Source organism: Oncorhynchus masou, chromosome 1 (assembly GCF_036934945.1).
Source record: "Oncorhynchus masou masou isolate Uvic2021 chromosome 1, UVic_Omas_1.1, whole genome shotgun sequence".
NCBI classification, from domain to species: Eukaryota; Metazoa; Chordata; class Actinopteri; order Salmoniformes; family Salmonidae; genus Oncorhynchus; species Oncorhynchus masou.
Genome location: NC_088212.1, coordinates 66,856,720 through 66,873,288, shown reverse-complemented (window position 1 = coordinate 66,873,288; position 16,569 = coordinate 66,856,720). Strand labels below are relative to the sequence as shown.

Here is a 16,569-nt window from a genome sequence, read left to right as displayed (position 1 = left end):
ATAGAATTCCCTCACAACTTTGAGAGATAAGGTTTTTACTTTCAGCCTGTGTGAGTTAAAGAGAAGCACACAGGAGAAGGAGAGGCAGACCACATCAGGGCCACAAAGTTGGGCTTTTCATTTACACATATTGGTCGCCGCTAACAGGTTTTTCTTTGTGTTCAGATGCCGGATTGATCCTGAGAGATTGAAAATATTGATTTAACCCTGTGAGGAGGCGGGTGGGGGTGCCTCCCTGCCTGCCAGCCAGCGTCATGTTCACACATCGGCCGCGCTCCGCTACAAGTTCCTCAGGGGACTGCTAATTACCGTCGCCCTCACAGATTAGTCCAGCAGCCAGTCTGACTGTAGCCCGACTCCCTGGTTGTTTATTTAATCCCTCCCACCTTCTCTCTCTCCTCCTCCCCCACAACTCCTAAAAAGACACACCCCGACCCAACGGCCAGGTCTGCCTCTGCAGTAGTGTATGTGATGATATACTCAGTGGCTCCTAATTGATAGAGTGATTCAGACTAGTGCTGGCTGCGTTAATTGTTCCCCGGTGAGCGCATGTATTGCTCTGAGAGGGGGGAGTAGGCCTCAGCCGCAGGCTCGCCTGAGCAGTACAGGCCAGGGAGAGAGGACGTAGAGCCGGCCAGGGCCTCTGAGTGATGGGTGGCGCCCCTAACTCCTCGCCCCTATCCGAAACACAGTCAACATTTAGCAGAGGTTAGCTGGTGTAATCCTCTCTGTGTCTCCATGAAGACCCGGGTCAGTAACCTGTTGATATCTGATGTCCTGTTAGCTGGAGAAAGAAATACCCCACCTTTAGCCTCTCACGATTAACCTGACTCATTACCTCAACCACTCACTGAGCTTTTAACCCACTTTATGGTCAGTTAAAGTGAAGTATTGATTTCTTTTTGGTGTTGGCAGAAATAAATAGATTTCTAAAGAGGTATTAATTACATACAAAGATATTATACGGAGAAATGAATTGATCCGCAGTCAGATTTCCAGCCACCGAATGAGACTTTTTATCCATTAATCAGGCCGGAAGACTAAACACAGTGCCTTTGAGTGTGTGTGTGTGTGTGTGTGTGCGCCGATCTCCACTGGGTTGAATTATGGATGTGTATCAGGAGTCGCAAGAACTTGGCAAAAGCCCATTCAGCTGGCCACTTTCTGAGGGTGAAAGTGATGGTCTATTACCACTGAATGCTTGTAGATCCTGGTTGCATTCCATGCTGTTACTCACTGTGGAACAACAGTTATATCACATGACAATGATTAAGTAGTGGATATTGTTGGACGGCTCGACGACTGAATGAGAAACGTTACTCAAGTTTGGGGTCTGCTGCTCTGTTTGTTCTTTGTTTTCTTAAGACCACAAATATAGCCTAGCCGTTCCATAGAAGAGCTCACCCTTTGTAGCCCTGATCGTCAGAAGGAACTGCTTCTATTTTCTCAATCAATCAGCAAAGTCCTTACATTAGAAACATCAAATTAACAAACTGCAGAAATGGGATCGATGAATCTCTTGAAATCAGTGTATCTAAGAGAAAATGTGATTATACTTCAATAAATATAAGATCTTATCTTCTCATAAGAACTTATATCTTCTCATATCTCATATCTTCTCATAAGATCTTATCTTCTCGTAGATAAATACATTTTAGACGGAAATATTAAAAATATAGGTTTATGGTAGTTTTGCAACGTATTCGTCTGCAACAGATTACTAGCACATCGATTTTAGAGAAATACTGTAAATGTATTTGAGTAATAGTAGGCCCCTGTTTCTAAAATGACAATCATGTCATTACATTTGAATGTTACTTTCTATCATTTCACATTGTATGCTAAAAGGTTATGTAAGAGATTGGGAACGTCATTATATCTATGTCTTTGAAAGTGGACTGGATTACGTCTTTTTGTTTGTGGAGCTCATTTTATACATCATTTTTTATATTAAACGTGATATTATGTAAACATAATCTTAAAAACATCATCTGTTCGTGTAAACCCATATGTGAGTTTAGTGAGTTATTTGAGGACATTCATGTTTTGTAAATGGGTGATATGAATCTTTGTGGTTTCTGTCTGCCCCACCGGCCTGTTTGAGAAGTCCTGAAGAGGGGACACATTACTTAATGACTTTTTAAACCAAATTCATTAGCTCTTCACATTTCTTCTTCAGTGTTACATAAGTGCCCTCATGGATTGGGTTACTTTGTTCATTTTCTGTTTCAAATGAGCACAGACTTGTTGTGGTCTGTGGCTGTATGAATGAGAAATACCCATGTTGAGTGTTGGGGCCGAGGTCAGAGCTGAAAGCAAACAGCCACTGAGGTTCTATTTCTCTCTCCCAGAGACATTAAGGAGCCTGTCCTACATTTACACAGGCACACAGCAGGCTCTACAAATCAAATAGTCAAATCATGGATTGTGGAATTTTGGGTGGAGGCTACAATGAATGTACAGACTGCAGATGACAATCAGAATCCCTCAGTATGTTTCACTTCAAATAATTCAGAACGTTCTTGAAAACTATTTTCACAAAAAAACGAACATATGGTCTTTATTAATCCTTGTTTCCTCTAACTCAGCAGCATGGCACCATGCGATGGATTATCAGTGAGTGAGTAGGATGTAGAGGATGTGTATACGTGTGTTTGCGTGTGACCGTGCCCTCTCAGCAGGAGGCAGATGGACACACGCACACACAGACAGCCGCTCTGGAAGATATATAGGCTTAAATATATAGGCTTAGATATATAGGCTTAGATATATAGGCTTAGATATATAGGCTTAGATATATAGGCTTAAACGTTCCGTTTGTAAAAGCTAGGAGGGATGGATGGGTGGGACGTGTGTGTGTGTCATCGTGGGGGGTGGGGTAAACTATTGTGACCCTAAAAATGTCCTGAGTGTGTGTGATCGTCGACATGCCGACATTGGCCTTGAAGTCTTTCTTAGGGCCCCAGGCTTTAAATGGGGGGGGGGGGGGGGGGGTTTAAGGAGGAGGAAGGGGGGAGTGAGTTTCTTTGAGCCACACCCTCATGGGGAAACACCTGCAGGATCTTAGCAACTTCAATCCTTTATTTTTAGAAGCATTGGAATTGTTTCAGCTAGCCTCTCGCTCAAAGGACAGACCTATTGTTTTGTTCAATACAATACAAACAGCATACTTTTGCAGTGTGGTTACGTTTTACGATTATAAAATCTGGGCTATCGTTACGTAAAAATATTTGTTTTATTATTTTGTACATATTCAAATGTAGGTTACTTGAAACTGACAGCCACATGTAGGATACCATTGCCTGTCACCTGTTCAACTTCCAGGCACAAGTCTCATTTATTGTTAGTGACAGGTTCTCCTCTTGGCAAGCGGTGTTTCCTAGTGTGCCGCTGTTCTTGTCAAGTTAAAGGCTTTCTGCCTCCTCTACCCACACCCTGATCCAGCCAGGGACCGTCCTGCTGAATGCCTCCTCTACCCACACCCTGATCCAGCCAGGGACCCTCCTGCTGAATGCCTCCTCTACCCACACCCTGATCCAGCCAGGGACCCTCCTGCTGAATGCCTCCTCTACCCACAACCTTATCCAGCCAGGGACCCTCGTGCTGAATGCCTCCTCTACCCACACCCTGATCCAGCCAGGGACCCTCGTGCTGAATGCCTCCTCTACCCACACCCTGATCCAGCCAGGGACCCTCCTGCTGAATGCCTCCTCTACCCACACCCTGATCCAGCCAGGGACCCTCCTGCTGAATGCCTCCTCTACCCACACCCTGACCCAGCCAGGGACCCTCCTGCTGAATGCCTCCTCTACCCACACCCTGACCCAGCCAGGGACCCTCATGCTGAATGCCTCCTCTACCCACACCCTGACCCAGCCAGGGACCCTCCTGCTGAATGCCTCCTCTACCCACACCCTGATCCAGCCAGGGACCCTCCTGCTGAATGCCTCCTCTACCCACACCCTGACCCAGCCAGGGACCCTCATGCTGAATGCCTCCTCTACCCACACCCTGACCCAGCCAGGGACCCTCATGCTGAATGCCTCCATATTGTTGCTTTAGTCTATTGTGATGCTAATGTCAGCCTGAGACCCCTGAGTCATCTATCAGGGATGACAAGGAAGTCAGGCCTATTGTCTGAACCTGCTACTCCATCCAGATAGATAGAGAGGCTGGCCTCTGGCCCACACTGCATTCTGGGACAGGAAACCCAATGGAAAAGGATCAATGCCGCTCTTACTCTACCCAGACAGGAAAACGGTCTAGCCATTTACATTGACAAGCATTCATGTAATCAACACTTACATAGATGTCTGTGTCTGTAGATTGAGGGTGGGAGATTTTTATATATATATATATATATATATATATATATATATATATAATAGATATATATGAGAGAGAGAAAATAGAGAAATGAGAGAGAGAGAGAGAAATGAGAGAGAGAGAGAAATGAGAGAGAGAAAAGAGAGAAATGAGAGAGAGAGAGAAAAAAGAGAGAGAGAAAAGAGAGAGAAAGCAAGAGAGAGAGAGAAAAGAGAGAGAGAGGTTTGAGAAAGTCCCCTGTAGTGCTCCTTGACTTACAAATGAATGTTTTGAGACAGGAGAATGTGTAATAGGTGCTTTACCCAGTAGTTTCCTACAGCACAAGGTTCTAAATATTGGGTTGAGATAATGACTGAGCAGTGCCGTAACATCTTACAGCGTGTTAAGCTTTCACAAGTCTAATTCAGGTTAAGCCTGGGCTAAATCACATTGGTGGTTCATTTTGGGCTTTGACAAGTGACACTTGAGAAAATTACATTGTAATGAGAATGAATGATAGATATGTTTGGCAGGGCGGGGCGGGTGGTGTGGGTGAGAGGTTGCCCCCTGTGCTGTTCAATGCGTGTCCCGTGCTCCTACTAAGAGGAGAGAGTTAAAACCACATGAGTGAGCGCACCGCTGGCTGACATGGAGCCAAGCCCAGCACGGTCTCAACATCCATTGACATCATCGCCCACCGCCGGACCAGATGTGACTGTGGTTGTGCCTGCATTAAACAAAAGTGCTGCTACAGGAAATGATCGCCTTGAAAAGGAGGAGGGAAAAAAACCTTCAGGAAAGCGTTGTTATTACCACTCAAAGGACGTAACCAAGGCAGTTAAAACGTTTAATACACCATAACCTAAATTAGCCCAATGTCTATCATATGTGGCTGTATTGCTTTGGGGCCTTTTCAGATTTAATAATCTTTTCATTGATATGCCAGTGGAGATGCTTTGTTTACAATGGCCTCTGGGTGCATTATCAATGGCTAATGTATGCACATCAAGATCACTAATTGACCAGCTCACCCTCTGGAGAAATGTATCTCATCACTGCCATGGCTGGGCTGAGTTCAAGTTTCTGAAGGGTCAGCTCCATTTTTGAGCAAAATTAAGCTCTCAGGCCATATATATGCCGCCCCCATGTTCTCCTGGCAGGTGACAATAGTCAGGCCACAGCACCACCTGTCTTCCCCCGGTGTCACTCACCACTCATAAGTACTTTAGAAAATGGGCTGAAGCAGAAGGACATGTGGGATGAACTATCTTCAACTCAAATGTCAATATACTGTATCTCCTGCAAGATTCAGCTTCTCTGCTTTTCATAGAGCAGCTAATGATGGAAGTTTTGTTAGCAGTGATTAGTTTTAAATAGAGAGACAGTAATGTGATGGGAATGGAAGAGGAGAGAGAGTCAAGACGTATAAATGATGTGAAGGGCTTACCAAGAAAAACTTCCAAAAGGACTCATTCAAGGTAGAAAGGAGTTGGAACGCTCAACCAGGAAATGACACAGTGGGGATTTTTGAAACGTTGAGAAAGCCTCTATAAATTTCAGAGGAAATGATTGCTCAAGAGCGAGTTCAACTCTGAGTAATGCTAATGTTACTCAAAGTAGTGTGATGGAACATTGTCAGAATACGCACAGGGAAAGTGGAGGAGTTGTAAATAAACTGTGAGTCTGTTCTTTTTTGGGGTGCAGCAGGCTCCAGCAGCACCAAAGGGGGTATGAGTGGGGTGGGGTAGAGGCAGTGTGGGGGCTGGCGGTAGGGGGGTGTTGGATGGGAGCTAGGAGCAAGCAGACACAGCAGCTGTGTAAACCCCAACAGTCCATGGGGGATAGAGTGGGGGGGGGGGGGGATTTCCAACTAGGCCAGTTATCCTCATTGACTACTGCTGTCTCACTGAAAAAACATGGTCTTCTTTTTACAGTTTTAATGGTGGAACGTGTTATGTGCGACAATGACTACATACCTTAGATGTTTCAAACCATAAACGAAGTGGTGCTGCTGTGTGAACCATGACAGCTAATAGGCCTAAGTAGCAGTTCATCCATCACATGTTGAATTGAAACATTATCCTATTAAAAGTGTGTTTGTGCACCCTTACTGTCCAGCATACGTTACCGGAGCATGGGCTCTTGGACCAACAGGCTCCGAGACAGATTCTAACCCCAAGCCATTAGAATGCTAAATAGCCATAAGACTGCTAAATAGTTCATTAATGGTTACCTGGACTATCTGCACTGACCCTATTTTGCACTGACTCTATGCACACTCACAAGACTTTATATACACACTATATACACACTCACACACACAGTACATTGACACGCTCACACAAATCCCACAAGCATTCTCACACACACACACACACACACACACACACACACACACACACACACACACACACACACACACACACATGCATTCTCTTCTACAGTCATTGTGTGCTGCTGCTACTCTGTTCTTTATTTTACTCTTATTATTATCTATCCTGATGCCTAGTCACTTTACCCTGCCTTCATGTACATATCTACCTCAAACACCTCATCTGGTACTGGTACTCCCTGTATAGAGCTCCATTCTTGTGTATTTTATTCCTCTTGTGTTCCATTTTTTCAAATGATTATTTTTGAACTCTGCATTGTTGGGAAGGGCTCGGCTCGTAAGCGAGCATTTCACGGTTAAGTCTACACCCGTTGTATTCAGCTCATGTGACAAATAAAATTTGATTTTTGATTGCAGGGGAAGAAAATGTGGTCAGGCTTGAGTGTGGTCAGGCTTGAGTGGACTGTGACTTTATTCTCTACTACTATTGTAACACACCCAACAGGGCTAGGGACCAGGGTGAGGCTGTCCCAGGGTCCTCCCAGGGAGGAAGGATGCTAAGGGCCAAATTAGACTTCTGTCTGAATGAAGAATCAGCTGCTGGGGGACAATCCCAGGAAGAGTGGACCGACTGGCTTTTTGTGGTGCTGTGGTTTGAATGCCATTGATATGGCCCCGGACCTTCAGGGTCATTGAGGGTCAGAGGAGACCATTCTTACCGGGGGGAAGGAATCCACAGAGCATGCCTATCAGCATGACTCTACTCTGGGGGTCACACCATAAAGATCTAATCCTTTTCCTGCTGCTTTGAGTGACAACAAGAACCCTCCTTCAAGAGTTAACTCCCTCAGTCAACCCGCATCCCCACGTCATGACTTTCCCCGTTTTTCTCTAGTGGGGCACAACTATCCACCCGTCAACCTGAATGAAAATTAAATCACGTGTCCTTACGATGGTCCCAACTCCCAAAGATTGAGAGCTTCCCCCTCAGCAATTCTCTTCCAGCGCTCTGTAACTCAGGCGGATGCCCAGGGCATCATCGGTTACGATGCAGGGTTACTTTTGCCCAGCGGGAAACCTCTGGAGGAGAGATGCAGAGGAGCCAGGCCAACGTAAAAGTCTGGTCTTGCGTTGAGAGAAGGTGTTAGCCAACATGTTGACAGATAGTGGAGTAAAACAGCCTGCTGCAGCGTCTTTAGGGGTGATAATTCATCCCAGTCGTATACCTCACTAAATAAGATGAACAGCTCATGTCAGCTCCGACTCTTACCTCCCACAGAGTTGAAATAAGCATGTGTGATGAAGCAGAGATGGGAGCCTTATGTTCATGTGGAGGAAAGTTTCTATCTTGATTCACAACAACTTTCAACTCCCATTGGTTCTCACTCTTTAGGGCATAAAAATCTGTTGATTCTTATTTAAATTGATTGTTCTCATTTGTATGAATGTAATTACTTCTTTCACTTTAGTTAAGTCAAAATGTTCATGGCATCGAAAAGCTTGCTTGACCCAATGACATTTGTTTCCAATTACATTATGTGCTTTTAAAAGAAGAAATTAAAAACACAAAGATTTACTTGAAACCAACTGTACTTGAAAAAGTGTGAATAAAAAAGTAGAGCGAGAGAGAGATAAATAAAGACATGTGGCACTTCTTAGGTTCCAGTGAAATGAGAAGGCCGGACTTTAAAATGTTGCATTATTTGTATTTATTTATATGATTTATTTAACCTTTATTTAACTAGGCAAGTCAGTTAAGAACAAATTCTTATTTACAATGACTGCCTACCCCGGCCAAACCGGGAATTAGAACTCTCAACAGGGGTAACTTCTCTACCCCGCGACTCCAGGCACTGTGCCACATCTCCCAGAGTAAAACACAAGTGTTGATTAGTTTATGGGAGACACAGTATTGCCCCTTCGAAACTTTTTATGTAGGAGGAGGGCAGTTGAATAAAGTGGATTCAGAGTGCTGAATGTGGCCAGTTGCTGTTTTAGCAAATGCTGTTTTGCAGTGGAAACACAGGAAAGAAAGCAGGCTTGCCAAGACCCGCTGAGCAGTCTTTTTTCAGCCTGGTCAAGAAAAAAGAAAAAAATTCAGCGGTAAGCATTTGTGTGCTTTGATCTAGGAATCAGGCGTCTGCGTGAATGCCCTTATTGTCATGTTATGTGTTCACAGTGTGTGAATGATTGAAAATAGCGCGGCCCTCAGGTTCATCTGGGAGAGATGACAGTGCTGGGAGGCCCGGGCCGGGATTGAAATCCCCCAGATGCTGTTTATTTTTCCAGGGGAAGGAAACCTAATTCAGTCACCCTGGCCTTGTCTAAATGCTCCTTGTGAGGAGACGAGACTTGGGTCACGACTCTCGCCACACCCCTCCCTCCTGGTGCCTCGCCCACAACAATCCCCAGCCCCCGTCACGCTGCAGAGCAACACCTGTCTGGGTGTGCCAGACACATGGAGCAAGGTGTTGAGCTACACAACATGTGTTTACTTAACTTCTTCAGTTTTTTTCAGTGCGTTGATTTAAATGTACTATTTTGAAAAGGCACGGATTATATCTGCTACATCTTTCAAAAGAAACTGAACATTTGAAATGCTTATGTGGAGCCAGTAGTGAAACTAGGGGCCAATACATTTGATAAAATAGTGAAAGCAAAGATCTTGGCATCCAAACCCCTCTGGCATCCAAGAGAGAGACAGAGAGAGACACACAGAGAGAGAGAGAGACTCCCTCTCCCTTGACAGGTGTTGTTAATGGCAGTAACTCAAGGGGCAATACCCAGACTGAACGTCCTTTCATCTGGCACACCTGAACAGAGCGCGCTCCCTGGGTTCACAGCAGGTGGAGGCTTCTGCCTGGCTGCCTCGGTGTGACATTACACAAACAACAGGCAGCACATACAGCCCCAGCCTAACAACCCAGACCTGCCTGCCACCACCTCCGCTACACTTGTTCTATACTTCACTTTAGTCACCACCCCCATGTGCAGCCTCTGCATTAGGCCAGCCACTGCCTTTCACAGGAAATGTTGTAGCTTTTCCATTCTGAGAACACAGTCACTGCTCCGTAGCCAATGTACCGTTGTATATTGATGATGCTAAGTGAAATATCAAGACAAGGCCTTTCATTGAGCTGGAGAAAAAAAGCCTGTTTGGTTGTTTAAAGGACGTGTTGCATTACATGGGAGGGGGCAGTAGGTCCATGGCATTGGTTGCCTTCAGCTGGACACATAATTAGAGTGGCTCCTTACCTATAATTTGCGTAATAGTTTTGGGGTGGCGGTATGTTATTACCATATGAAAAGGCTAAGCAGGGGTCATTGTGCATCGCTACAGCAATTAGAGGCGAGCTGAGGGCAGAAGAATGTTTGGAGCTGCCATTAATTGGAAATCACTACAAAGCCCATGCTTTAATTATCATTTAGTGAGAACAGCACTGCTTAAATTAATATATTTCCATTGCCATTATTTACAGTAACAGTATGAATGTCTGGATCAGTTTCCTTTCATAGCGTGAGGCTTTGAAGAGAATGGAATTCAATTAGATGAATTTGAAAGGCTGTATGCTTGTTGTAAGGCTTTCGCATGCTAATGCAACATGCCGCTTTTACATTTAAATGGGATGTTTGTTTGTTTGTGGAGACGTATATAGTATATAGTAAATGTCTGATGATTATACAGTGTGATGCATATTTGACTGTTGTGTGCTTCATTTGTGTCATTGTAAATTGAAAAGGACACATAATGTCCAGGATCTCAATGATGGCTTATTTTGTGCTAACCTTTCTCTCTCCTTGCTGTGTGCTTTCTGCAGGTCGGAATGAGCTGATTGCCCGATACATCAAGCTTCGGACTGGAAAGACGAGGACGAGGAAGCAGGTAAGAGGGGAGCGGAAAAGTTTGCATGGCATGTTAACACTGCCTGTTGAATTATTTGAATTATTAAAACTGCCTGTGTCTCTGCTGGAGAGAACACAGGGCACACACACACACACACACACACACACACACACACACAGTTGCATGGAGCTTTGCTGCATGCTTGGTCTGATGGGAGGCTGTCTTACCAGACCCTGGAAGGGTTTAGTCTTCTTACAGTTATACTGCATGAGATGATGCCTCTTCAAAAGCTCTCTCTCACACACACACACCACACACACACTCTGACTTGGACACCCTCACATTACAGTAACGCAACTATAACACACTCGTTCCGTCTGGAAGAGTGTTATAAGATGGATACATTATTCAATATTTGTTGTGAAAAATGTATTTGGTGTTTTAAAATAATCACAACAGAAACTGGATTAGGACATAGATGATTGGACATTGATTAATAACAACATTATTTTTGTCTGTTATACGTTTCCAGTTGATGTAAGCAACAGACTGTAGATATAAATAGATATTACCCATAAGCTCCCATAATATCAGTTGGTGGGAAGGTGTCTGACCATGAGGTCCATCAGTCTGGTTGAGCAGGAAGTCATGCTTATGGCCACTGGCTCGTATGTCCATGATAAACACCCCTGTGTCCAGACTGACACTCTATAGCTGGGTGGGAATTGATCAGCCAGCTAGAGAAAGTGTGCTATGTCTGTAATTCACTCTCTCAGTGGGGAATCACACAAGATAGGTTGTATGCCTGCTGTAATATAATTTATGATAAAACCAAAAAACACAAATATTTGATATTTAATTATTGAAGTGTTGAGATGTTGAGAAATCAGTCTCAATCAGAAATCATGGTAATTTATTTGAGTGAATTAACATAATTTGAAATATTATGATTACTTCCACATTCACTGCTTTAACTAAAGAGCCCTGTTCTGTATGAGACTAGAGAAAACAATATCAGGACATAGGTTGATTTAAAATAAGGAATGTCAGATTGAATTGTAATCTTATTTTGGCGAGGTGGATTGGAGTACTTCTCCATCACCCTGCTCCCCATATTGACAGACATGCTTTTAGGCGTTGATCATTCCCCGGTGAACTACCTCAACAGCCACTTGTGTGTGATTGGCCTGATTAAGACCGAGAGCAGAGAAAGGAAATCCCCCTCAGACCAAGCGTTTGTTCCTCCCCCTGTCAGAAATACAGACTGACCACACATTATCTTACTATAGCCAACCACTTACATACTGAATATTTTATACAAAAGCATGACATATTTCCAAGTCTGTGTGAATGTTGAAAGCAGCATGGGCCTCTGAAACGACTTATCCGGCTCCCTTAAGAATACAAGACTGGCCGATTCTCATTCAGTACACAGTCGATCACATCTGCGCCCTGTTAATGTGTGCTAAAGAGGCCTGCATCCTTCTTAATCAGCTCACTTAAGTGACAACAACAGGCAACACAATGCTTTGTGGCTGTGAGCTTGGTGTGTGGCTTGGAGATGCTTCTATTATCCTATTGGGCAGCTCAAATCCCCCTGAAGTGTTCTCAACAAAGAGATGTGTAATCCTTTTTGTATTTTTGGTGTTCTTGTTTTTTTCTCTCTTCTTTTGTTTAAAAAAAATGGAGGTGTCTAGTCACATACAGGTCTTAGCAAGAAAGAAAGTTCGAGAAATCTCAGCTGCCATCAAGGTACGTCTGGCTTTGCCCAGTTGCAGGGGGGCTTTTCATCGCCATGGTTACAGGCTGTTCCTTTGTTTTCCTCCCCTCCCCTACCCCGCAGGTGTCTAGTCACATTCAGGTTCTTGCCAGAAGGAAATCTCGTGAGTTTCATTCCAAGCTAAAGGTATGCGCTTTTCTGCTTTTGGGCTTGTGGTTGCTGTGCGTCGCCTTACTTCCTGTTTCCCCTGGTGACAGAGTGAATGCCTGACGCTCTGATTCCCGTAGCCTAGATCCCCTGCTTATGATTAGAATTCATAATATAACACCCTCTCTCTCTGACACACACACACACACACACACACACGTGTTTTATTTCTATTTTCTTCATTGTTATTGAACAATAAGTGCATTTGCTTTGAAAACAATTGTAAGGATCTGTTTAAATACTTCAGGTTTTTTAATAATATTTTAAGTTTGTGAAAATATAAGATATAGTTATTACTAGTGTCCATAATGCAAGTCTGAAAATACATGTAGATATAATGTGAATTAGAAATTCAATATTCTCATGAGAGCAAGGCTCTGTTCCACAGATTCTCAAAAAGAGCTTAAAGAATTTCACTTTTTTCTGTAATTTCTTTTGCCAAGAAAAATATGTTAATGTTAGCCCAGACATCCGAAAGGCAAAGTCATCATTTTCTACAGTTAAATGAAAATGAGCCCAACCGCGTTGGATCCTTATAAAACCCTCAAAGCAAATGGCGCTCATAGTTTGTAGACTTTGTTGCTCCTTTCTTTCTGTTTGGCATGACAATGTGAACCCAGAATCAGAGGTTGGTACTGGTGTTATCTGTACTGTATGTGGGAAAGCATGTTGGCAAGATGCATTGGCTGTTGGTGAGTGGCTGAGAGCTGGAGTTCAGAGGTCATCAGCAGAAGTCTGTTTACATGTCCTAAAGCAGACACACTATCAGCCACTGATGTGCTGCATGTTAAAAGGGTTTAGGTTCACAGATTAAGGGTGGTCTATGAAAACACCTTTGCCTCTTTATTTTTTATGTTTTAACCTAATCATCTTCCCCTGTCCACGCTGAGTTAAGACCATGAGGAAGCAGCATCTCACCTGCCCTCTCTGCTGTTGTGCCAACCCTCCATATTGATAACTCTAGGCTATCACATTGACATTGCTATCAGTTGCCTTCTCCTCTCTGTGTACATGTGTAGCTGTCCTATTACATTCTTCCTCTGTGACTCATCTTTACCAATGTGTTGAAAATCATGTGCTAGCACCAACTATACCCTTTCAAAAAATGTCTTGTGAAAATAAATATATTGTGAAAGGTGTAATCTTGTAATAAATGTACCAAAACATTTTTACAGGGGTCATTTGGCAATGTATGTGTGTTTTAAGGACCTTAAAGTTTTGCCAGATTTCTTTCTCTCTCGTCTTTATGAAGGGATGACTACATCTTTTGACTCTCACACTTTTCCCCTGTTCCCAGTGTTCAGATGGATTAATGACCCCTCATTAGTGTGTGTGTGTGTGTGTGTGTGTGTGTGTGTGTGTGTATCAGCCAGCTGTAAATGCCTGGTCTTTCAGGCACAGTTTGGCTGTCTGAGTTAAAACAGCCATCTTTTGCATTGGTCTCTGTCTACTCTCATCTAAAGCATTAGAGATCAGCAGCAAAGAGAAAGGCCCCCTCCATTTCACAGGGAACATCGCTGTATATCTGCTCTTTCTCTTTTCTTATCTGAGACATGTTGAGTGAAATGACAGTCATTATGGTGCCATTCTTTGTGCTACTTCTCTCGAGCCATGGCTGACCATAATGATCAAATCCTCAGACATTCCAAGTCCACCACATTCTCCAGAATGTCCCACCCCACATTATTACTATCCAAGTTTCAGTGTGACAGCAGTACTAGTTGATTAATGAGTCTGGGGTTCCTGTACCGATACATTATTTCAGTGTAATGTTTTGACAGAGGACATGGCATGAATACTTCAAAGTGCAGTTTGCTTTGAATACACATTTTAATATTTTATACCATTTAACAATGGTATTTTGTCAGTCAGGGTTTTCTTACATTTTTGTTATGACCAAAGGATATCATGTCCTAAAAGATGATTCAATAGAATTCATATAATTGTACAAGCATTATTGTAATCAAATCTGAATAACTGAAATCTGATTAATTGAATGACATCATACGACTTTCACCTACATTGTCAAATTGATTGAAGTGATTTCTAGAAATGCTCTTTGTTATCAAGGTATTGTGCGTTGGATCATTGAAATCAAAATGCTCATTGTTAAAACATAAATTGTTACATCTTGCTAATGCAGGATTGTTGTCCAGCGGGATTGTCAAATTACAATAAAACCTTGTTTGTTTGCATTCAGGTTACAAGCATGGTAAGTATCAATTATCTGTCCAAGCTCCTCGCTCTGCTCTTGCCAGACCTGTCAGCTGGTTGAGTATCTTTGCTTCTGCTATTGTACCATAGCTGCTGCTGCAGCCCAGTGACTGTCTAGTCTGTGGTCCTCTGCCATAGCTTCACACCCTTCCATCTACAGATACTGTACAGCTCTTGCCAGCATGCTCACCCTCAGCTTTTGCATGTGGGATGGGGATCCTAGTTCTGGAAGGATGGGTTAGAAGTCATACTGTATACTGCTCTACTTGTGTTGGGATAAGAAACTACATTTCTGTTAATACACAGTAGAAACGGAATGTCATAGATAGGGTTTAGCTGGATGGTATACAGCAGACAACTGAGTGGAATTGATGCTAGTGAGTATTTCTTCACCGTTCCCTCAGCCACTAACTCCCTAACTCACTACCCCACTACTATCAATGAATTAACCTTTCTTGATATCAACATTAAATTAACTGTGATTACATTTTTCTCCTGATACACAAAGGCTGAGAGTAGTCCTCATGTACTGTGTTGAGCTGAAGCCTTTCTCATAAGGAGAATAGTGGGGGGACGTGGTGAGAGGAGCCATGGAAGGAACTCTTAACCAAAGCCTTCATCCTTCGGACTTACTTTAGTCATTCTCTTTGTATGGTTAACTGTTCTGTCAGGCAGACAAATCCAGCCTTGACATAAGAACTATTGAATTATGTTATATTCAAGGAATAGCGGAGAAAGGAGTTATTATTACTCACTCTATTACCTATTCTATATGGTAGGAAGTGTGTTAGAGATAGATTAGTCAACAAGGAAACGTGCTTCTATTAAGTGCATACCCGCACGTACCATTTTATTCAGGAATTCAGTTTTCACCTTACTCTGTGGCACATTCCTCTGAAGCAATCCACTTCTTTAATGGCTGCCGCAATATGTTTGCTTTTAACGTGCCTGCTGTCCGTCATTGTTGGAGGCGAGTGTGTGTGCTCGTGTGTTTAGAAGCGTGGCTGTTGTTATCACTGTTCTATGTCCCCCATCTTGCCCTCTGTGAGTGCTAAGCCTTTTGTGACTGCTGTTGAAGGATCAGACCGTGAAGGACAAAGCCCTCCAAAGCATGGCCTCCATGTCATCGGCTCAGATCGTCTCTGCCACCGCCATCCACAACAAGCTGGGCCTGCCAGGCATCCCGCGCCCAGCCTTCCCCGGAGCGGCAGGGGTAAGAGACTCGCCGGCAACCCACTATCGGTCCACTCAGACCAACACACCACAGAGGGCAGCCACCAGGCCCCCTGCTCCCCAGCCAACACAGCTGACGTTCCATCCAAATCACATTACACACACCAGGGTTTTATGGAAACTGACCACATCTGATAAGCACAAAGTCAAAATGAATGCTATTCGAGATAACTACATTAATTGTGCTGCTTGGAAATATTTTTCAGGGATGTGTGTTTGGATGTTTTGTTGTGTGTTGATTTATCTAATTTTCTAGTTTTGGCAGGGCATGATATCAACAGCCCAACCTGGATCATCACAAGAGTGAGTGTCATGTTCTCTTCTCAGAAAACATGCAATGTGACAGTTTTCTATTTCTCTCCCCCTCTCTGTCACCCTCTTGCTGTTCCACTCACTTTCTCGATCTCTGTCGCTCTATTTCACGTACTCGCCAATATTTTCTCTGTGGGTGCAGCAGTTGAAGGGTCCATATAGAAATGATAGATAGAAATGGATGGGCTCTTGTACAAATACTTCAGTCAGCCTTATTTCTTATTTGCTGTTTGTCAGTGATATTTTCAATATGTTGCTCTGTAGAAGTTCCAGACCATTGCATTTTTCCCTCTGTTTTAGCATCAAGCCATTCACCCAACAAGCATATCCCATCCAGCCGGGAGTAACAACGATTTCCAGTAAGGCTTTCGCTCATGCAAATGTCCTTTTTTCTTAATAAGT

General features: G+C 43.5%; 1 protein-coding gene across 10 annotated transcripts in view; it reads left to right on the top strand.

Moving 5' to 3' along the window:
* The window catches only part of LOC135548550 (transcriptional enhancer factor TEF-1-like), a 53,420-nt gene that overhangs the window by 29,265 nt on the left and 7,586 nt on the right, over positions 1 to 16,569 (top strand). For 3 of the 10 annotated variants that reach the window (XM_064978293.1, XM_064978302.1, XM_064978286.1), the window contains 7 exons: positions 10,456 to 10,520; positions 12,171 to 12,233; positions 12,325 to 12,387; positions 14,609 to 14,620; positions 15,701 to 15,835; positions 16,112 to 16,158; positions 16,468 to 16,526. In XM_064978293.1, coding sequence (XP_064834365.1) covers positions 10,456 to 10,520; positions 12,171 to 12,233; positions 12,325 to 12,387; positions 14,609 to 14,620; positions 15,701 to 15,835; positions 16,112 to 16,158; positions 16,468 to 16,526 — 444 coding nt within the window. Of the gene's footprint in view, positions 1 to 10,455; positions 10,521 to 12,170; positions 12,234 to 12,324; positions 12,388 to 14,608; positions 14,621 to 15,700; positions 15,836 to 16,111; positions 16,159 to 16,467; positions 16,527 to 16,569 lie in introns of those variants that run through there. The other 7 variants (XM_064978310.1, XM_064978334.1, XM_064978326.1 and 4 more) reach the window with 7 other exon arrangements.